Raw genomic sequence first — 22,826 nt, 5'->3', positions numbered from 1 at the left:
CCACGAGATGCACAGCTGACGCGAGATGAGAGGACTGAAAATAGCAGTCAGTGTTTGTGCCTTGCAGCAAAGGAGGTCATTCTTAGCACTGCAGTCAGGAAGCTTTCTCCAAGCAGCAGCAGTGCGAAGGGAAAAGGCTGTCCTCCATAGCTTGATGCAGTCTCGTTCCCATTACCATCTGATGCCACCCGAGTGCTTTACATGAGTCATATCTTCCCGTGTTATCACATTGCTTCACATCCTGTAGAGCAGTTGTGGCTGATTTCAACAGAAACTTCAGGGAAGCAACTTTTAACCTTGAGCCCAAGATCCTTTTTTTAATGGTGTACTGTAAAACACAGGAGAGGTCCCTGTGCAGATGAGCACACAACTATAGTGATCTAATCTAATTCAATTGAAGAGCTCCCAGTCTAATTCAATATTCATCAAACGAGGCTGAAATTACGTTTTCCAATATCGATTCTTGTATGCCTGAATATTTCCACTTGAAGAGCTTTTTCATGTTCTGAGGAACAAGGCTCACCCTCCACTTCTACTTACTATAACCTGAGTATGTGTTCAACCACAACCCTTAAGCTTAATGCAGTTTGAGTCCCTGGATAGCGGTTGCCCCAAACCCAGCGTACGAGAACAGGTGTTGCCAATTAAGGGTTCCATCTCAACTGCCAAATTTGAATATGATTCTAGAACCCAGCATACGCATGCATCCCCTCAGGGGTGTGGCTCCAAATTCTGGGCCCTTTGTACAACAACCCGCTCCAATGAATACTCCCGGCCATATATCAACATACAGTATATCGTGGGGGCTGCCATGGCCTAGTGGTTAAGGGAATGGACTTTAGATCAGAGGGTTGTAGGCACCTAACCCCACATTGCTCCAGGGATGTACCCAATAACCTGTACTTAAAAAAACTAGGTTGCTTTGGACAAAAGAGTCAGCTAAATGTAATGTAATGTAATATCTGACTAATCTCACGTGATGCCCCTCTTACAACACTCCTGCCCCCCTCATCTTACACTGTAAAACATTGCAGCCAGTTAAACATAAAAAGTAAGTTGCCCTGCTGCCCTAAGTTTGTAAGTTAACTCAACTTGAGAAAGCCTCAAGTTGATTTAAGTCTCGAGTTCAGTTAACTTACAAATATAAGGCAGCAGGGCACTTAATTTTTTTTACATTTAACTGGCTTGCAATGTTTTACAGTGCAGTTTATCTGTGGTTTGTTAGGAAGGCTGAGGTATTTCTGCTTCAGGTACAGGACTGGTAGTTGATTAGAGAGCGGCCCAGAGGCCTATTTAGATCCGTGGCCTTGGCTAATCTCCTGCATATTGTTACGTTAGTGAAGGGAAATGAACTGTTTCCTGTTCGCAGCTGACGCTGTAAGGCGCACCCACTAATTTGGTTGATTACTGAAAGGTTGCACACGATGAGAGATGAACGTTTAGTTGCGATGATGATACAGTAATGATGACCATTGTGAGTTGGACCTTAGATGTTATTTTCAGGAAAAAATACCCCACTAAAGTGACCCTTCCAATCAACAGGAAGGTGTGTGCTTATCAACTGAGGTGAACAAATCAGCTTGGGGTTTACACACTATATACAGTAGTGCTTCCTTGTCAAGAGAAAACCTGTATATGATTTGCTTATAAGCATAAAGAATTTTAAACAATAGAGAGGAAGGAATCCAATGCATGTCTAAAAAGCATAGAAAGCCTTTTTACTTTGAAATCGAAAATCACATAGGCAACAACACATAGACTTGATTAATTGATATATGGGCTGTAAGACTGATGTGGGAATATACTAAGATGGAAGTTTGGCTGCTGCATTGTAAATACCCTCACCGATCCTACGTGTACATAGCCTGCTACTGACCAGCTCATATTGCTACAATTTAATTTCATATTCATTGTAGTATTATAGGCTGGTCAGTACCAGCCTAACATGTACATACAGTAGGAAAGATTACATGTACACTAACATTATTCTTTTAACTGTACATTAGGATTGAATAATAAAATCAGAATCCTAAATGCTAGAGTATGTTTAGACTTCCTGTGATGTCACTCTAGAATGAAATATTTACGAGGAACATCTTAACCGCTCTCCGTAAACGGCATCCCTGCTAAAGTGTGTGTCACGATCTCCCGTTACCATGGGAATACCTCTGTTGCTCACCGAGCAGGAATGGGTGAAAGGCTTAACAACACGCAGCGGGGGTGGAAATGCGAAGGTGGATGGATAGCCAGCCCAGCTATCTGTTTTGATGAGAGAGGTTTTACCCTTTCCTCAGATCCCAGAGAATTAAAGATTAGTGGTGACTCTGGCATATGGTCTCTTTAATACAGATGAAAACAGCTCCTGTTAAACTCTGTGCTACGCAGGTCAGTCTGTAGAAAACTCACAGTCTGTGGACAATTTACTTCAGTAGCACTGCAGACTCGCGTTCATGTCATCAACCACTCATATTGTGCGCCAGTAGTTCCCAAACTGTTTTCGAGACCCCTATGCATGGCTCAGAGTCATTACAGGGGGGGTAGCAGAGAGAAGGGTCTGTTCGCATAAAACCTTGAATATGCCCCCATTATGTATTATATAGTCAATCTATATATTGGTTTGTATGTATCAGTATTAATTCACTTGTATGGGTTAGAAATATTTTTCTTTTTGTTGCGAATTTCACACAAAAATTAAGCAATATTGACGGACAAAAATATTTGCCATTTAGAATGTGGGAGATTGGTGGTTGAGAAAGTTTTGCCAGCACCCGCACACCTCTTCTTTTTCAGCAGGTGCAGCTTTTCAGGGTACTTCAGTCATCAGTTTTCAAAAAGAAGAGCGCAACACTGCTTTCTCACAGTTCACCACTTTATTTTTGGTTGGTGGTTGAGAACATATTCTTAGGTAAAACAAAACTGGATCCCAGCAGAAGAAGTTTGGGGACCACTGCTGTATGCATTCAGTCAGTATGGGGGCTTCTGTGTGTGTGTGTGTGTGTGTGTGTGTGTGTGTGTGTGTGTGTGTGTGTGTGTGTGTGTGTGTGTGTGTGTGTGTGTGTGTGTGTGTGTGTGGCTGTGTGTGTGTGTGCGTGTGTGTGTGCGTGTGTGTGGCTGCGTGTGCGTGTGTGTGTGCGTGTGTGTGTGCGTGTGTTGGTTGGTTGGTTGGTTGTGGCTGTGTGTGTGTGTGTGTGTGCGTCTGTGTGTGTGTGCAGGTTGTGGTTACCGTGTGTTTGTGTTTGGTCGGCTCTCTTAAGAGCTACATCCTCTCATGGGATCGTCTTCTCCGACTGGCAGACAGGCAGAGAACAGCAGCAGGCATGTCAGACTCCCAGTGAACTGCTGATGGTGTAGTGGTGGCGATGGAAGCCTCTTCTGCAGTCTCCATCCCCCGCACAGATCAATAAAGTGTCGCTTGACTTGCTATCCTACTGCCGTTGGTGGTGTGGTGCGGTGCGGTGCAGTGGTGTGGTGTTGGGATGCACGATACCACTTTCGAAAACCAGTACGAGTACATTAATGTCTGGACTTGCCGATAGTCCCGATACCGATACTTTTACCCACAACATATAATGAAAATAAATGCACCACCATTTCTCCACCTGTGGTATTTGTTTTACTGTCCATTTCCATGTAGATTTAAATGTCAGTCAATGTATCAGGCAACACTTTTCCCCCATGTTGGATACGAATATGAATACTAAGTCAATGAAATGTGATGAGATGTTATTGTTTCGTGTAATAGCAGTATCGGTGCCTGGTATCGGCAAGTGTTTTATCAGTACGAATATAATGAGCTAGTATCTGGGCCGATACCGATACCAGTATTGATGCATCCCTAGTGTGATGTGGTGTGGCTGACCACATGCTGTGATGTGGTGCGGTGTGGTGTGGGTGTGGTGTGACTGGCCACATGCTGTGCTGTGCAGTGCTATGGTGCGGTGCGGTGTGGTGTGGGTGTGGTGTCGCCGGCCGGCCACGTGCTGTGCTGTGCTATGGTGCGGTGCGGTGTGGTGTGGGTGTGGTGTCGCCGGCCGGCCACGTGCTGTGCTGTGCTGTGCTGCAGGGAACTGTCCGAGGCCAATTAAAGTCCATCCCCACCTGCCTCCGCCGCCCTCTTAGCTTCTCATTAGGCCACCAGAAAGGACACCAAACGAACCACCTCTGTTGTTGCTCCATCATTATCACTTATGAGGTGAATCGAGGATGGTAAATGACACCAGAACTTCTCAGCGTAGGTAGGCCCGCCCAACCCTATCTTGCCCTGGTGTCATTACCTTCGCCAAGACAAAGTCGGCGAAGGTTATGTTTTGACCGCTGTGTATTTATTTATTTATTTATTTATTTATTTGTGAATATGTTTGTTTGTTTGTTTGTACTTTGTATAACTCAGTCAGAACTGAGCCAATTTTTTTTAAATTTGGTGGGATGATTGGTCATGACCCAAGGAACAATCGATTAGTTTTTGGGAGTGATTGGGTCAAAGGTCAAAGGTCAAGGTCAAAATGTTTGTTTGTACTTCGTATAACTCAGTCAGAACTGAGCCGATTTTTATGAAATTTAGTGGGATGATTGGTCATGACCCAAGGAACAATCGATTACTTTTTGGGAGTGATTGGGTCAAAGGTCAAGGTCAAGGTCACGAAAAGGTCAAACTCAGAAAGAACTGAGCCGATTTTTATGAAATTTAGTGGGATGATTGGCCATGACCCAAGGAACAATCGATTAGTTTTTGGGAGTGATTGGGTCAAAGGTCAAAGGTCCAGGCCAAGGTTACGAAAAGGTCAAAAACATAAATTGAGCCGATGATTATGAAATTTAGTGGGATGATTGGTCATGACCCAGGGAACAATCAATTACTTTTTGGGAGTGATTGGGTCAAAGGTCAAGGTCAAGGTCACGAAAAGGTCAAAACGTAAATTGAGCCGATTTTTATGACATTTAGTGGGATGATTGGTCATGACCCAAGGAACAACTGATTACTTTTTGGGAGTGATTGGGTCAAAGGTCAAGGTCAAGGTCACAAAAAGGTCAAAAACGTTTTTCTTTGCCAAGCACTATATGCCAGAAGAACGTGTGCATGCTGAATTGAATAAGAGGTCAAGACTGGGCCAAAAATTTAATATTACGATATTCCGGTCCGATTTAAATGAAACTAACACCAAAATTTGGAGAATGTTATGCCCCACATTTTGAAGATGGCCAGAAAAAAATAAGTGGCGTAGGCGAAGGTTTGCGCTCTACCGAGTGCCCATTCTAGTTTGAAGTGTTTACAAGGAAAGGCGGATTTTTGTGTGCGTGTGTGTGTGTGTGTGTGTGTGTGTGTGTGTGTGTGTGTGTGTGTGTGCCAGTCAGTCAATGATGGCTGGACCGGTAGGCATTTAAGATGAAAGCCCAGCCACTGCACTAATTGGGCCTCCACAGTTTTTCGCCGTCAGACGTTTCTGTTTTATCTTGGCGGAGGCCTCCCCTGAAATAAAGAGACAAATGAAAGGAAACTGACAGAGATATCGCTGTGATGAAAGCTGTGTGTTTCTCACCGCCAGCCAAGGCAGAGTTATGAAACGCAGTATGACATTGGCAATGGGTATTCACAAGCTGCAATTCAGTACTAGGGCTGCACGATATCAGAACAAAATGTGATACTCGGTAACATCATGCAATAGTACCTCGATAACGATATTTAAACGATATTTAGAAATATAGCCGAGTGTTTTTCTTGTCACAAATTTGTCTGTCTGTGTGGAGGGCGTGGCTTTGGTCATGGCAGGCTTCGTGCGCCTTTTGTTGACATTCAGCTAGTGATTGGACTGCACATAATTGTTTTACCTGTTATTTCATTATATTGTATATATATTCATTATTATTATGTCATTTTCGCGATATGCATATCGCCACTCTTGATATCCTGATTTCGATACATTTTCGATATATCATGCAGCCCTAGCATTCAGTACTTCATATTCCAGATCACCTGGCTTTATCTGTGCTCTTAAAACAGATGAAAGGAAGCTCCCAGAGATATCACTGGGATGAAAGCTGCGTGTCTCTCACCGCCAGCACAGAGCCATAGAATTCATAGCTGTGAGTGACAACTGGAGTACAGGAAGTCGGTTGGTTGATGACATAATATTGAAAGCAACAGCTTGCTTTCCGCTAGAGACTAACACATAGGGTGACCATGTCCGTGACAGGAAAAAGGAGGACATAAAAAGGAGGTCCTCCCCCAAGAAAATTTGCGTTTTTTTAGATGCAATTTCATGCATTTTAATGCATTTTTGTCCGGCTTAATGTTGTGCCTTACACCGGACAAGGCACTGAAAAGGAGGACTGTCCTCCCTAAAGGAGGACGTCAGGCCACCCTACTAACACATAACAAGCAGAGATGAAGCATAACAAATTTAAATCAATTGCACTTACATTTACTGTACTTTCTGAATTCAACGCTCACTTTCTGGGACTATTTTGGAACTATGTCAATGGAAATGTGTATGTCAAAAGCTCTGTGATCCGCCATCTTTGTTAAAAACAAATGGAGTGGTCAATGGGCTTTTACTTTAACTTAACTTTCATATTTATTGGCTACAAAACGTGTGATGCCATGTATACTTTTCAGTGTATGATAGACTCAATCAACCACACGGCTTGCTAGCCTTGTGCTCCACAGATCTCTCCTACAAAAGGCAAAGTACAGTAACTATGCGAACATTGAAACTGAGAAAAAATCCTTCAAAGGTTTTGGTATTAGGTTGGATACTGTAGTTACTGTAAACTTGACATGGCAATATCCCTAAAGCGGCACACATTTGGATCATAAGGCTTTGTCACAATGTGTTGTGAAAACCATTTTCAGTATAATCTCAATTTTGACAAAAATATGTAGTTACTGCAATTTGCCTTTGAATGGCAGAGATGTATCCTGAAGTAGTTTTATAGAGGGAGATTGCACAAGGAGCAGTGAGCGAGTATTCCCAGCTGTCTCCCAAGCCTACATTTCGAGTATCCATCAGGTTCCTGTGCTGTGGTGGATGCCTGAAATGTTGATGAGACCAATCACCATGATTTGTGTGGGCAGGCCACATAGTGTGTGTGTGTGTGTGTATGTGTCTGTGTCTGTGTCTGTGTGTGTGTGATAATGTGTGACTTGGTACATGCTGTGTGTAAACATGTCTTTGTATGCGTGTCTTTGTCTGCGCTTTTGCATGTGTGTTTTATGGGGACAGTTTGAGTGGGCAGTTCGTGCTGTGTGCCTAACAATGCCTCTTATCTACCGTGCCAGAAGCCAAGCCTGGTCCAAGGCTATTGACAGCAGGAAGTGGAGCTTGGATGGCCCTGAGTGTGGTGGCACAGAGGGACAGGCTCTGGCTGGATGGCTGGCTGGCTTGGTCTTTGTGGTGGTCAAGTCAAGTCAAGTCAGCTTTATTCATGTCAATTTCTTCACAAGCACTGGTCTGGCAAAGAATTGAAATTACGTACGTGTCTTACTTTTCCATGCAGACATAGACATACTTTTGTTACTCAAGGTGGTGGAGTTAAAAGTGTTTTTTTTTGGCTATGCACCTTTAGAAATTACATTCACAACATGAGATCTTTATCTTTTCAGGGGCTTAGTCAAGGTGGTAGGTGTTTCTTGTCAAGGTGGGCGTCTTAGCAAAAAAGTGCTGGGGGAAACCCTGAGTGCTGCAGTGCGCTCATGGCACAGAGAGACAGGCTCTGGCTGGCTGGATGGCTGGATGGCTGGCAGGCTTGGTCCTCGTGGTGGTGGTGGTGGTGGTGGTGGTGGTGGTGGTGGTGGTGGTGATGGTGATGATACGTCCTCTGGTTCAGTTTTCAGTGCTGCAGTGCGCTCATTCATATTTCATATTACACCTATGCGCTCTGACTTTGAATTGCCACCATCATGTGGCTTCCAGTAGTCACTTAGTAACCACATAATGTAAGCGTAAGGCGATTTACAGTAACGTTGGTGTAGCGCTAGCTCTTGCGCTGGCTTTGTGGTGTGTGGTCAGTGTATATGTTCCAGGGTTTCCTCTAGCACTTTATTGCTATTCAGCCACCTTGACAAGAAACACCTACCATCTTGACTAGGCCCCTGAAAAGATAAAGATTTCTTGTTGTTAATGTCATTTCTAAAGGTGCTTAGCCAAAAAAAATACACCTTTAACCCCTTAAGACGCGGCTTTATACATTTGTTGTTACCCGTATGGTAATGACCAAGTCGTGGTGCATTACTAAAGTTCCTGTGTTGTGTCATAGTATTGTAGTCCGGTAGTTACATTTCAATGACTAGTACACCGTGCCACTGGAGGTACGGTGCACATTAAGGGGCTAACGCCCCACCACCTTGACTAACAAAAATTCTGGAGGAAACACTGTGTTCAGTTCACTTCGGTTCTCTGCAGCTTTGTATATTTAGAACGCAGTCCATCTGAAGCCGCATAATTTAGGTGCAAGTTATCTGCTGTAACCACGGCCATATTAAGATGGCCCGACCTGCGCCCTGGCAGGTGGGGGCCCCTAGGCGGCAGCCATATCTAGCCTGTGGTGCCCCCCTAGCAGGTGGGGGCTGCTAGGCTGCAGCCATAACTAGCCTGTGTATTAATCCGGCCGTGGCTGTAACACTGATGCAAGACATTGTTTCATGGTATGTGATCTGTTCAGTGTTGTCTTGTGTCAGGAGCTGGTCATTTTATCCGTTATATTGTGATAAAGATAGGCAGAGAAATAAGCAGGAAATGAATGAGAGAGACAGATGAGGTAGGGTTGGGACGTGACCCAGCCCGTACTCAAACCTGGGCCCCCATGGGCAGCTTCCTGTGTGGCTATGGGTGCCTTAGCGCATGGTGCAGCTAGCCAGGCCACGCCGTCCTAGAGACGCATCACCTTCGGTGTGGCGTCAGGCCAGGAGCAATACAAATATTGTTTCTGAGCTCCGGAGAGATCGGTAACGCCACCCACTTTGTCGGGAAGCAATCACCTTTGAGCTTCTCCAACGGCCCAGGGTAGAGCCGTATTCATGGCAGTGACGTGGTTTAAGCACAGTTCTATTGGGACTAAGACAATTTTTAAAAGTTTAATCTTTCGCACAGCCTCTTCTGGCCTTGACCAGTAGTAAACCAAAGGAGACGTGTTAACCAGGCCGTTTGGGAAATTTGCTATCTTCTTGGTCAGACCAACATCTCGGTATGAAATGTGAAAGTCGATGATAATCAGACAAGTGCACAACACCACCCCTAGAAATCTGTCATAGCGAGGGAGGGCGCTGTGGCGCCCCCCGCATTTGGGCTTAGATGCCCACGGGGACCCCGGTTTGAGTCCGGCCGAGGTCATTTCCCGATCCCAACCCATCTCTCTGTCCCAATCGCTTCCTGTCACCATCTCAGACTGTCCTATCAAATAAATGCATAAAAGCCCCTAAACATATATATTATAAGAAAACTGTCATAGTGAATTGTGGCCATTCCACAACCCCATGTCATCTTGGCCTTCCTGTTTTTGCTGTCGTCGTGCCAGGGCGGCCACGAGACTGCAGGCAGCTCGCTCGTTCACTCGTCCAAACTGCTGACCCAGCCAGAGCTCATCCTCCCACATCTCAAACTTCTATATGGGGGTATTTATGGGGGCTGATTTTCTCTAAAGGGGACCCTGGGGAACATTCGTCCTTTTCCGAGGGTCTTGCACAGGCCACACCTGTAATGTTGACGTATGGCCAAGGCCATGTCAGCAGTGTAATGCAGTTCACTGGGGCCACCTAACAGTTAGAGCAGTGACTCTCAAAGTGTGGTCTGACCACTGGTGGTCCGTGACCGAGATCAGGTGGTCCACAAGGGGATTTCTACTTTTTCGAGACCAACAGTAGGCTATATTTGTAGCATCAAAGGTAAACATAGCTTTAGTCACATTATCCCCACAAATAAGACAGGCTCGTTATGTGTATAAAAAGTAAGTGATCTGCATAAAAATTAGCTGCGTCAAGGCAGCACCGGTCAACTATCAATTCAGTTGACAGGTGGTCCCTGAACATTTTTAGGGGAACAAGATGGTCCCCGCCGGTCTGAAAAAGTTTGAGAAACACTGAGTTAGAGTGAGCCAGAGGAGGGGTGGGTTGCAGAGGCTTATGGGGCCTCTTCAGGTCATGTAGACTCTGTGAAAGTCTTTCGAGAGGCAATTTGGAGAGTGTGAGTGAGCTGCTCTCTCCCTCTTCATGACTGTGGGATTGAGGTGTGAGATGATGATGTGTGATGATGGGCTGAAAAAAGAAACATTTTCTGCTCAGATGTCTGCTTTTATCTGAATCGGGCCTGAAGAATACGAAGCAGCTTGAAATTATGATTTTGAAGATTTGTGAAATGAATATAGATCGTACTTCATTAGGCTTTCACATTTGGGAAAGTTACTCACAGTGGCAACTGGCAAACAGGATTAACACATCAACTGTTTTTGACAAAAAGGATCAACCTAACCATCATCACCCATACAGTACATGCTTTCTTTTGGACATTACAACAGTACATTGTTTATTATTAGTATAATGCATCTGTTGTTTTCATTTCATTTCCAACAACCCCCACATTTCATCTTTTGTCCACATTATATTTGACAAACTTGTATGAAGTGGTACTGGTATTGTAATGAAAATGACAAGCAATCGTCTGGGCAGCATGCAGCCCTCGGGCTGGCCGCCAATTGGGCCGCATGCGGGCTGCGTCTGGGCTGCACGTGGCCCTCGGGCCGGCAATTGAATAGGCCTGCAGTAGTAGAGTATGTCTTCCTCTCTCTTCATAAGTGATAAATGCATGTTGTACATGGCCCCCGGTAAATACGCCTAACTAAAACTAAATAGCAGAACAGTGAAATTGATCGCAGTTGATTTACTTCCTGCTAGACAGGCAACCACTGATGCATGCTCTCCTCATGAGAAGCTGACGGTTGTCATGGGGAAGAAAGCGCCGTTATCTGGCCGCTGCCTCCTTTATTGTGATGACAGCATATGTCGGAGATGGATGGCCGCAGAGGGAGCGATCGGTCATAGCCCTGCGAAACGCCCGTATTGATTTATCCTCTTCTTCAGTCACCGGACTGAATTACTCTCCATTACGCTCGCCTGTATTGGTCCAGCAAGTTGCACAAGTGTAGTGTAGTGCGCCCTGCCTGCAGTTGTTTTTATTGTCGGATAAGCAGTATTTGAAAAGCTGCTGTACTGTGCTGTGCTGTGCTGTGGTGGTAGTGTTGTACGGCCCGGATGTGTGGTGCTGTGCTGGAAACCGTTTGCATTGTCTTGGGAGATATAAATCTTGGGTTTTAATATTTGCTTGCTCTCGTCGTTGGTCATTAAAAAAATGCCTTACTGAGGTGTATTTTATGGTAACAGGAGTGTGGCATAATGGCCTCGTCAACTGAGAAGAAGGCAAGAAGGAAACATATTTGTCAGGATTATAAAAACTTTTTTAAAAAATGACTTGACGGAGAGTGAGTATTTCTATTTTTAGGCTTTGTGTTTAGTATGCGTAGAATGACTCTCATTAGCAGAGGTTGGTGTGTGTGTGTGTGCGTGTGCGTGTGCGTTTGCGTGTGCATGTGCATGCTTGCCCTGTGTGTGTGCGTGCGCGTGCGCGTGCGTGCATGTGCGTGCGCGCCTACCAGTGTGTGTGCTTGCCCTGTGTCTGTGTGTGCGTGCGTGCGTGCGTGTGTGAGGCGTTTAAAAGTCCTCTTCCGTGTTGCTGATGGTTGTGTAAGAGTGGCAGTGGCAGGGGGGAGCTAGCTGTGGGAAAGAGCTGTGTCAGGGCTCCTCAGCTGTGTGAGCTCCCCTTGCCTTCCTGACTCTCTCTCTCACAGGATCATCAGCATTCCAGGGCTCGCCTGAGTGTCCTCCCCACGCCGCTCCCCCCCTCTCTGTTGCGTTCTCGTCCACCCGCCCCCGTTCTCCATCACAGCACAGCATCTGAAGGGAGAGATCCCAATAGAAGCCCACATGTAATTGATTAAAGATACTCTCTCTCTGAAGGGAGAGATCACAATAGAAGCCCACATGTAATTGATTAAAGATACTCTCTCTCTGAAGGGAGAGATCACAATAGAAGCCCACATGTAATTGATTAAAGATACTCTCTCTCTGAAGGGAGAGATCACAATAGAAGCCCACATGTAATTGATTAAAGATACTCTCTCTCTGAAGGGAGAGATCACAATAGAAGCCCACATGTAATTGATTAAAGATACTCTCTCTCTGAAGGGAGAGATCCCAATAGAAGCCCACATGTAATTGATTAAAGATACTCTCTCTCTGAAGGGAGAGATCCCAATAGAAGCCCACATGTAATTGATTAAAGAACAAAGGGGCACAGCACAGGACAAGCAGAGCGGCCATTAAAACATTTTGGGGTGGAGCTGAACTTACACAGCAGGAGGACACGGCCATGGACGTTTTTTTTTTTAAAGGTTTTTTTTTGTGTCTTTTTGACTTTATTTATGAGAGAGAGAGACAGAGAAGGGCCGGCAAAGGACCCGTGCCGGGAATCGAACCCGGGTCAACCGCATGGCAGCCGTGTGCCCTACCGTTTGGCCACAGCAGGAGGACACGGCCATGGAAATCTTATAGCAAAACAGAAAACTGATATGATGGGGTTTTTCTCAGTGTTTGCTTTCCAGTGGTTTTGGGCTGTCTGGTCTGAACACAGGTTTTGAAACCAGCACTCCAATCTATTAGTAGTAGCACACTTAATTCCTTCACAATATCGTGCAGAATCTGCCCCTAATATCTACTGTAGGGCCATCATATGTCCATTAACCCATTTTAGCCTGAGCCCTTTTTGGGAAAAGTGCCCTCTGCGTGTTAAAACCTAAATATCTCATCCTCCTAAGCACTTAAACATATGAAATATGTTGCATTTATAAGCTAGGACCCTCATTTTGCACTAGAGTGTGTTCATTCAGCTCTAAAATGCCCAAATTTTTTTGTTATTTTTTTAAACTCAAATCTCAAGAGCCCGAATCTAGCGTATATGTCGGGCCAGGCTAAAATGGGTAACATCCTGCTGTAACATTCAGGAGAGGTCAACAACCAAATGGGGTTTGCACACTAGCTGCATTGGCCATTTGCATAAATGCATACAAAGCATTATAAGGACTTAGTAAATAATTTAGTAGTGATGAACAAAACATTAACAAATGTTTGGAATTTTTCAATGTTTTGTTTATCATTAGTTAATTATTTTCTAAGTCTTTATAATGCTTTTTACGCATCCCTTATTATAGTGTTACCACTGCACTTAAATTAGATATCGCAGTACTAAAGGTGGAAGTTAAATTATTCCTCTGAACCCACAAACCGATTTAACTTCACCCCATCTTGCCGTGCAGACTAGAAATTGTGCAAAAGTACTTTTAAATCAATAAAGTCAGCTATTGAATGAGGGAAGGGACCTGAATGGAAAGAATCCAGAACAAACATTGGATTTTGTTCAGATGTCTCAGTTTGCAACTTCTTTTATTTTCTCTGTAGGCTATAGCACAATCAATAAACTCCCAACAGAAATGACTACAATGAGCTTCTTGTCTTCTCTCGTGTTAGGAAGCAGACAGCTGGGAAATAATTGAAGGACTGAAAATCGGGCAGACGAACGTCCAGCGGCCCGACAAGCACGAGGGCTTCATGCTGAAGAAGAGAAAATGGCCGCTGAAAGGCTGGCACAAGGTAAAGTCTGGCTATAGAGGCACTTGAATCATGACATAGTATGTTCATGTTCAATTCTTAAAGTATATTTTGTTTCAGATATATAAAAGTTTTATCTATTACCTGACATGTTTCGAGAGTCTCACTCTCACTGTCTGAAACAAAAGAAACGTAACGAATTTATTCAACTTTTAGACATAATGCACGTCATACATCTATATGGTAATGTTCATTAACTGTAATCTGAGACGAAATATAATTTTCTGCACCATAGTGTTCTTGTGCCCTACCCTTCTCTCTGTCTCATCATTCACGTTCTGTTTTTTTTTCCCCACAGCGTTTTTTCGTTCTGGACAATGGCATCCTGAAATACTCCAAGTCCCCCATAGATGTAAGTAATGCCTCTCTTGCACAGAGAGAAGGGGCCAGGGCTCTGGTGAGTGCTCCTCATTAACCATCACTCTGGCAGCCTCTCCTCTCCTCTCCTCTCCTCTCCTCTCCTTTTCCTCTTCCTCGCCTCTCCTCTCCCTCCTCCTCTCTTCTCCTCCTCTCCTCTCCTCTCCTCTCCTCTCCTCTCCTCTCCTCTCCTCTCCTCTCCTCTCCTCTCCCGTCCTTCATACTCCTCTCCTTCTCTCTGCTCTGCTCTCCCCTCCTCTCCTCTCCTCTCCTCTCCTCTCCTCTCCTCTCCTCTCCTCTCCTCTCCTTTTCCTCTTCCTCGCCTCTCCTCTCCCTCCTCCTCTCTTCTCCTCCTCTCATCTCCTCTCCTCTCCTCTCCTCTCCTGTCCTTCATACTCCTCTCCTTCTCTCTGCTCTGCTCTCCTCTCCTCTCCTCTCCTTTCCTCTCATCTCCTTCCCTCCACTCTCCTCTCCTCTCTTCTTCTTCTCTACCCGCCTCTCCTGTTCTCCTCTTCCTCCTACTCTCCTCTCCTCTCTTCTCCTCTCCTCTCCCGTTCTCCTCCTCCTCTCCACTTCATCTCCTCTCCTCTCAGCCACCATGACTCAGCAAAAAACAAACCAAAGAGGGTCAGAGCAAGGCATCAAAGCTGGCTCTTTGCTCTGTAGGAAGAAAACACACACACACACACACACACACACACACACACACACACACACACACACACACACACACACACACACACACACACACACACACACACACACACACACACACACACACACACACACACACACACACACACACAGTGTATCTGCAAGAATGCCTCATATACTCACATAAGTAGCCTCATCTCAGCAGTGATGCAGTGTGACACCGCCGCACGGTTCTGGACAGATTCCTACTTAGCCAGCTTTGGAAATGCAGATCGCTCAGACTGCAAGAAAAGAGGAGTGATTGTACGAATGGCTGAGGCGCAGGGCCGCTGACAGCTTTGGGCCAGGCCCGGGACAAGATCAACTAAATGGGCCCCTGACCCAATACAGGCAATGTAATGAAGACCCAATTCTGGGGGCCCCTTATCTCTCTGGGCCCGGGACAACACACCACTTTGTGCCCCCATGTCAGCTTCCCTGACTGAGGGTTTCACTGATAGCGTCTTAGCCGCAGGGAGGGAGCGGGTGATTTAGTCAGCGCTGCCAACGCTCATTAATGCTTTGAAACGTCCTTGTGTTTGTCTGGCGTTAAAATATGAGTCTGAGGAGCTCCCCGGAGGAGGCATTGGTGGTGTCACCGTTGTGTTGCGTTGCACGTGAATAATTGTACATTTTCCTGAGGGCCCCGTCTGTCGCCTTGCTGCCTGGCTGTGACGCGAGAATATTGCTCACTTCCAGCTCGATCGATGAGTCAGCTAATTGTACACAAGCTCGGCTTTTGGTAACACAACTGCTCTCTTATTGTGGTTGTGCTCTCAGGGCTGGCCTGGGGAAGAAATAGGGCCCGGCACTTTTAGCTTAAAGGGCCCCCTCATAATTAGCGGCACAGAACTGACTCACTGGTGGGTTCCACACCCTCGTGTGAAATGTTAGAAGTGTTAAGAAAAAAATGTAAACATAACATTTCTGAAAATATGGGCCCACGAGGGTGCAGGGCCCACCGAGAAATGCCCGTTATGCCAGATGGCCAATCCAGCCCTGTCTATTGTTAAACATGGCCGCCCTCCTCTGTTCTGTAGATCCAGAAAGGCAAACTGCATGGCAGTATTGACGTGGGGCTGTCAGTGATGTCCATTAAGAAGAGAGCTCGACGCATCGACCTGGACACGGAGGAGCACATCTACCATCTGAAGGTAAGGGGTTGGGACAGGACACACACACACACACACACACACACACACACACACACACACACACACACACACACACACACACACACACACACACACACATATACACTAAGGTGCATCAGATGCCCCCTATGAAAAGATATTGCCTTACCCCTATAGTAAAAATGTTCTACACCCAGTAAAAACACACTGTGTAAAATATTTTGAAATTTGGATGAAGTCTACCGGGGCCACCAGCCCCATGAAAATAGAAAATAATGGTGATAGTCAGAATCTTGGAATAAAAATGGACATTTTGCTGCATAAAGCTACCCAATAAAAAACATATTGTCTCAGCTGTGTGATAAAAATGTTCTATGCACAGTAAAATCACTCTGTGTAAAATATGTTGAAATTTAGATGAATTCTACCGGGTCCACCAGACCCATGAAAATACAAAATAATGGTGATGGTGATGGGCAACCTCGATTCCAAAGCTGAAGTCCAGTGCCACATATTCCAAATGACATACCTAGTTTTATCTTTCCAGTTAGGGCAATTGGACAGGTAAAACCAGGTAATTTGAAATCTGTGGCACTGGATTGTAGCTTTTGAATCTAGGTTTGCCATTGTCTTAAAACAGAGGTGGACAAACCGCGGGACACATTTGCCCCAGCCAATATAATGAACCAGCTGAGCCTAATTACTACTTAAGCCAGGTTGATGAGGTACAGTAATTAGTGAAATCACCTGTATTGGGAGCACAAACAGAAGGAATAATCTAAGCAGGTTGTGTATTCAGTCGATCCACTTACACAGACTTCAGTCTCAGGACAGACTGATGGTCAAACTGCTATATTTAGGCAAATTTGCTCTTTTGCAACACAATATCAATTCCTTGCTGCCTTGGACCACTAGTATCTACTAGTGCTAGTATCAAGCAAGATATTGCAAAGCTGCATGACTGTTATATTTGTGTGTTTCACCTGTGGGCCTACAATTCATGGAGGGGCATCTGTACTAAAGCTGTGAATGTTCCTTGGAATGCCTAGGCTACAAGGCAGTCAATACAGCTGTATTGAAGAGTGCCATTACTTCTTTGTCCCATCGCCTGTGGTAGTATTTCACTTTACTACATCAGATGAGTACCATAACTTACATGAGAGCCCCTTGGCAATGGACTCTGGACCTGGTGATACCCATGACATACCTAGAAGCCACTTGAAAGCGTGAAAGCGAAAGTGAAAGCCCATTGGGAAACTCCAACTCCCATTGTCATTGTGACACAGCACTCCACAGCACACAAGTGAACACTGCACACAGCGAAATTGCATTTATGCCTCACCCGTGCAAGGGGGCAGCCCTCAGTGGCGCCCCATGGGGAGCAGTGCGGTGGGACGGTACCATGCTCAGGGTACCTCAGTCATGGAGGAGGATGGGGGAGAGCACTGGTTGATTACTCCCCCCACCAACCTGGCGGGTCGGGAGTCGAACCGGCAACCTCTGGGATGCAAGTCTGACGCCCTAACCGCTCACCCATGACCAAGCCACTCTTTCCAACATCACATACAGTTGTATTGTATGTACTCTATTGAACTACTGCAGGGATTTCTTGAAAAAACACAAGTCATTCCAAGGGGCATTCACAGCTTTAGTACAGATGTTCCACCAGGTATTAACAGCTACCTGTACAATCCTAGGCCCACAGGTGAAGCACACAAAAGTCATACAACTTCGCAATCTCTTGCTTGATACTGGCAGTGGGTCAGCTGGTTCATTATATTGGCTATATTTGGAATATGTGGCACTGGACTTTGGAATCCAGGTTGCCCATCACTATCACCATTGTTTTGTATTTTCATGGGCCTAGTGGACCCAGTAGAATTAATCTAAATTTCAAAACAGTGATTTTACTGTGCATAGAATTTTTTTTATCACACAGCTGAGGCATTATGTTTTTATTGGGTAGCTTTATACAGCAAAATGTCCATTTCTATTCAGGGCTGGACTGGGCGATAAATAGGGCCCGGGCACTTTCGGATTTAAGGGGGCCCCCTCATTATTATTAGTGCCGGAGAACTGACTCACCGGTGGGCCCCGCACCCTCGTGGGCGCGGGGCTCACCGGGAAATGTCCGCCATGCCAGATGGCCAGTCCAGCCCTGTTTCTATCCAAGATTTTGACTATCACCATTATTTTCTATTTTCATGGGGCTGGTGGCCCCGGTAGACTTCATCCAAATTTCAAAATATTTTACACAGTGTGTTTTTACTGGGTGTAGAAAATTTTTACTATAGGGCCGAGGCCATATCTTTTCATAGGGGGCAACTGATGCACCCTAATATACACATAAAAATCACATATAGTCACTTACAAATGTGCTTTTGCAGAGGCCAAGAAGGTCTTTCTGAAGAACATCTCATTCACATTTCACACACACACACACACACACACACACACACACACACACACACACACACACACACACACACACACACACACACACACACACACACACACACACACACACACACACACACACACACACACACACACACACACACACACAAGGCTATGTACGTGGGCCACTGGCATGTTTCAGCATCACAGCTAATGGCACTATTTTATGAATTTAATTACTTTTTTAGTTATTTTTACTGGATTGTCTAAAAAAGTGTACATTAATTGGTAATACATATTAATGATTTTATTTAATTAATGCAGCAGTGCCATTAGCTGTGGTTGCACCACCTGATGTCTGCTACTAAAAATGTTAATGAGCCACACACAGCTGATAGCCTGGAAGACCACTGCACAAGAAACATATCACAAATAAAGGGCAGAGAGAGAGAGAGAGAGAGAGAGAGAGAGAGAGAGAGAGAGAGAGAGAGAGAGTGAGAGTGTATTGTAAATGTATTTTTCCCAGTCATAATGAATACTTAGAATTTGATGGTGGCGATAAGTATTTATGAAAAAGGTAACATTATTGAATGGGTAGCATAAATTCTGGAAATAAACAACTAAAAATCTCACACAGTGTTAAGGCTCTCAATACTGTCATAGCAATGTTGTTATGATGTAGTTGTATTTTCAGCAAATAGTGAATAGGCTGGCGACCCCATCTGCAGTGAGAGGCCATGGGATCATCTGACTGAAACAAACCTTCTTCTCCCTGCAGGTCAAGTCCCAGGAAGTGTTTGATGCCTGGGTGTCCAAGTTACGCCACCACCGGCTGTACCGCCAGAATGAGATTGTGCGCTCCCCTCGCGACGCCAGCATCCGCACCTTCCCCCCACCTGCCGCGCCACCCCTCGACTCCCCCCAGCCCGCCACACCACCCGTCCTCGAAGTCAAAGTAGGTAGTGGTGCACATGTACACACACACACACAAACACACACACACACACACACACACACACACACACACACACACACACACACACACACACACACACACACACACACACACACACTGTAATTGTAGAGTACATACTGTGCATACTACATACATACATGCATGACGACATACATACAGTAACACATATGCATCAATCAATCAATCAATCAATCAATCAGTCAATCAATCAATCAATCAATCAATCAATCAATCAATCAATCAATCAGTCAATCAAAATGTATTTATATAGCACAATTTCAGTTCATACACACACATATGCCAAAGGTACACACTTAAGCATGCAGTACATAGAGTACACTACCTACTCTGTATACTGACACACAGATTCTATGCAGACTTCGCGTTTACAAGGTCAAATTGGGTCTCTGGATTTTTCTTCATCTAGTACAATCTAGGACAGAATGCAATACATACATTTGCAGCTTCCCACTCAATCAATTTACAGACAATTATGCACATTAATGTTAACTCTACCAAATAAATGTAGCCACGTTTGAAGTAGAAGTACGGTTGGATCCCATTTAAATTGAATGCATTTACAGCAAGGAGGATTATGTTAATGGAATGTCCAGTCCAGAGTGTGCATTGAGAAGTTGAATTGAAACCTGCCGTCTTGAACAGCGTGGTGCCTTTGTTGCTGTGGGGCCTCGTCACCCCTCAGATGCTCAGGAAATGAGGTCACATCGCTATGATGAGTGCTCTTGCCTTCCTGGAAACCACTACTTGCTTTCAGTCCTTTGTGCAGAGCCGTGTTCAATGCGGTTAACTCTGTGAATGCTGTGGACGGCGCGGGGGGGCTGGGGGGGGGGGGGGGGGGGGGGGGGGGGGGGATGGGGCTGTGTGTGAATGAAGGAATGAATGGGGCAGCCGTGGCCTAGTGGATAGGGAGGCAGTCTTACAATAAGATCAAAGGATTGCATGGACTCTGATGAAGATGGCTTTCCATCTAAACGTTAGTCCCTAACACGTTGTGCACTTGAATTAAAAAGAAAAGCATCCCATCTGTGCTGCTCCAGTGTCTTCTCTTCGATCAAAGGATTGCATGTTTGAATCCCACCCCTACCCCTCCCTGCACCTCCTCCACCATGCCTGAGCAGCCCTTGAGCAAGACACTTAACCCCCAATTGCTCCAGAGACTGCTACCAATAGCCTGTAAAATAACTGTAAGTCACTTTGGATTAAAAAAAAGTGTCAGCCAAGTGTAATGTAATGTAATGTAATGTAATGTAATGTAATGTAATGTAAAAGGAATGCAGCGTGGGTCATAGCCTGTTTGAAATGTCTCTGTGCAGCAGTAACACTTGCAGAGCGGACGTTAGACCAATCCTGTTAGCTCTGAGTGGTGTGGACAAAGTGAATGAGCAAACAAATGAATGAGTTAATGAATGAATGAATGAATGACTGAATGAACAAATGAATGAATGAATTAATTAATTAATTAATGCAATATGAAGAATGGGCTGTCCTGGCTTGTTTGAACTGTCTCTCTGTGAGGCAGTCACCCACTCAACCAGGCAGGCAGGCAGGCAGGCAGGCAGACAGGCGCTGTGCAGGGCTGGATTAAGATGGCCTGTGGCCCTAGGCTACAGATTGCTATGCACCCCCCAGAAGGCAAATTTCGAAACAACTTTACATAGTGAAATTATTACACTTTGTACACTTTGTGCACGTCGTATCTGCTAGTGATGTTGGCTATGTCCTCAACTGTAAGTCGCTTTGGTTTAAAAAAAGCATCTGCCAAATGAAATGTAATATGATGCAATGTAATATTGCGAGCTAGGAATTAAGGATAACACATCAACATGTGTCAACTGCACTCAACACAACCGATGCATTTTTCAATATTGCGTCTTTTCCCAATTTTTCACTTTTGGCTGATCAGGGGCCCCCTGGCAGGTGGGGGGCCATAGGCTGCAGCTATATCTAGCCGACTGTGGGGCCCCCTGGCAGGTGGGGGGCCCTAGGCTGCAGCCATATCTAGTCTGCGCGCTAATCCAGCCCTGGCGCTGTGGCTGGAGGCAGGGATGTATTAATGCACAGGCTAGATATGGCTGAAGCCTAGTGGGTGGGAGCCCCTGATTGGCCTTAAGTCAAAAATTGCAGAGATGTGATATTGAAGAAAAACATCTGTCGTGTCAAGTATAGTTTTAAAATCTTACTAATACTCCTCTGAACAGTAAGCAGTCATCTCCTTAATTCCTAACTTGTAATTATGACACTGCCTTTGCAGTTATTCTGTCGTGAAATTTGTCTGCTGTAGAGGCCCCACAGTAGCCTGCTGCCTAGGGGCCCCAGGCCATCTTAATCCAGCCCTGGCTGGAGGTCCTCAGGGGAGGCATTCGCCCACTCCTCTGGCAGACTGTTAATGGGTTCATTTTGGACTCATCAAAGGGTCCATTAGAGACAGGCACACAGACATGCATGCTGTTGTCAGCCAGACTCTCACCGTCTCTGTGTCATTCCTCTCTCAGGACTGATGAGAAATTAAGCATGTCATCTCTTGTGACGAGAGTGAATGGTAGCATGCAGGCAGGGGCGCTGATAGAAATGTTGGGCCCCATGAAATATTCAAATTTTGGGGCCCCAAATTGACAAATTATGTTATTAGCATCCTTCCAGGGCCCTATCAGAGCTGTCAGGCCCTTAGAATCTGTAACACCTCCCCCCCTCGCGGCACCCATGCATGCAGGGCTCTAAATGAACACCAGCCAACCGGCCAAACGCTGGTGAAATTTCTGTTCGACTGGTAGAAAAGACCAACTTACTAGCCACTTTGACCCATTAGCCCTTTGAGGAGTACCATAACAAATATGTGATTAGAATTTTGCCCAAATTTTGAGTTCTCATTATGATGTCATAATGTCTTTGCAAGATTTTTAACACAGATGTCTACAGGAGCTGTAGAGTGTTCCAGTAAAATTCTAGAAGAACCTCTAGAAATTCCTTACTCCTCAAAGGGTTAATGAGTGTGTGTGTGGCAGCTGTGGCTAGTCTAGTAAGATTAAAGCCATTTTGGTTGGTAATGAAAGAAGTTAATTTAGAGCCCTGGTAGCATGTGTTGCTAGTTTGTATGCATGTTCATGCACAATACAAATAAATTAAGAGTGACGTGAAACTGAAGAGCACTGCCAACATGACCCCTATTTTCCCTCTCCAGCTCCTTGTTTATTTCTTTTCCCACTCCTCTCTGTTCCTTCCACTCCTCCCCTCACAGGGGTGAAACAAACAGGAGCATTACATATCTATAATCGCTGCATGACTATTTCGGGTGTCTCTTCATGGGAGGACACTTGTCTCAAATGGCATAGTGTGGTTGTATGTGTTTTCTACTGAAACAGCAGAGCAGACCTTACTATTTTCAAATGTGGGATTTTGGACAGCTTAAAGCCTGTGCTCTTACCGATACTGCGCACCAGCGGTAAATGTTACACCGGTGCTGCTGCGCACCTGTGCGCACCCCGTTTCTTATAAAAACACTGCTCAGAAAAAAGTAATTTGGACTGGACTGCAATAGGTTTCA

General features: G+C 45.2%; 1 protein-coding gene across 7 annotated transcripts in view; it reads left to right on the top strand.

Annotated features, from left to right (window-relative positions):
* Positions 1–22,826, top strand: part of osbpl6 (oxysterol binding protein-like 6) — an 82,637-nt gene that overhangs the window by 17,908 nt on the left and 41,903 nt on the right. For 4 of the 7 annotated variants that reach the window (XM_063213363.1, XM_063213366.1, XM_063213364.1 and 1 more), the window contains exons 3-6: positions 13,568–13,690; positions 14,007–14,105; positions 15,799–15,912; positions 19,067–19,243. In XM_063213363.1, coding sequence (XP_063069433.1) covers positions 13,568–13,690; positions 14,007–14,105; positions 15,799–15,912; positions 19,067–19,243 — 513 coding nt within the window. The remainder of the gene's footprint in view (positions 1–13,567; positions 13,691–14,006; positions 14,106–15,798; positions 15,913–19,066; positions 19,244–22,826) is intronic. The other 3 variants (XM_063213368.1, XM_063213367.1, XM_063213365.1) reach the window with 1 other exon arrangement.

The sequence above is a fragment of the Engraulis encrasicolus genome, chromosome 13 (genome assembly GCF_034702125.1).
Source record: "Engraulis encrasicolus isolate BLACKSEA-1 chromosome 13, IST_EnEncr_1.0, whole genome shotgun sequence".
Lineage (NCBI taxonomy): Eukaryota > Metazoa > Chordata > Actinopteri > Clupeiformes > Engraulidae > Engraulis > Engraulis encrasicolus.
This window is presented reverse-complemented; position numbering and strand designations above follow the sequence as displayed.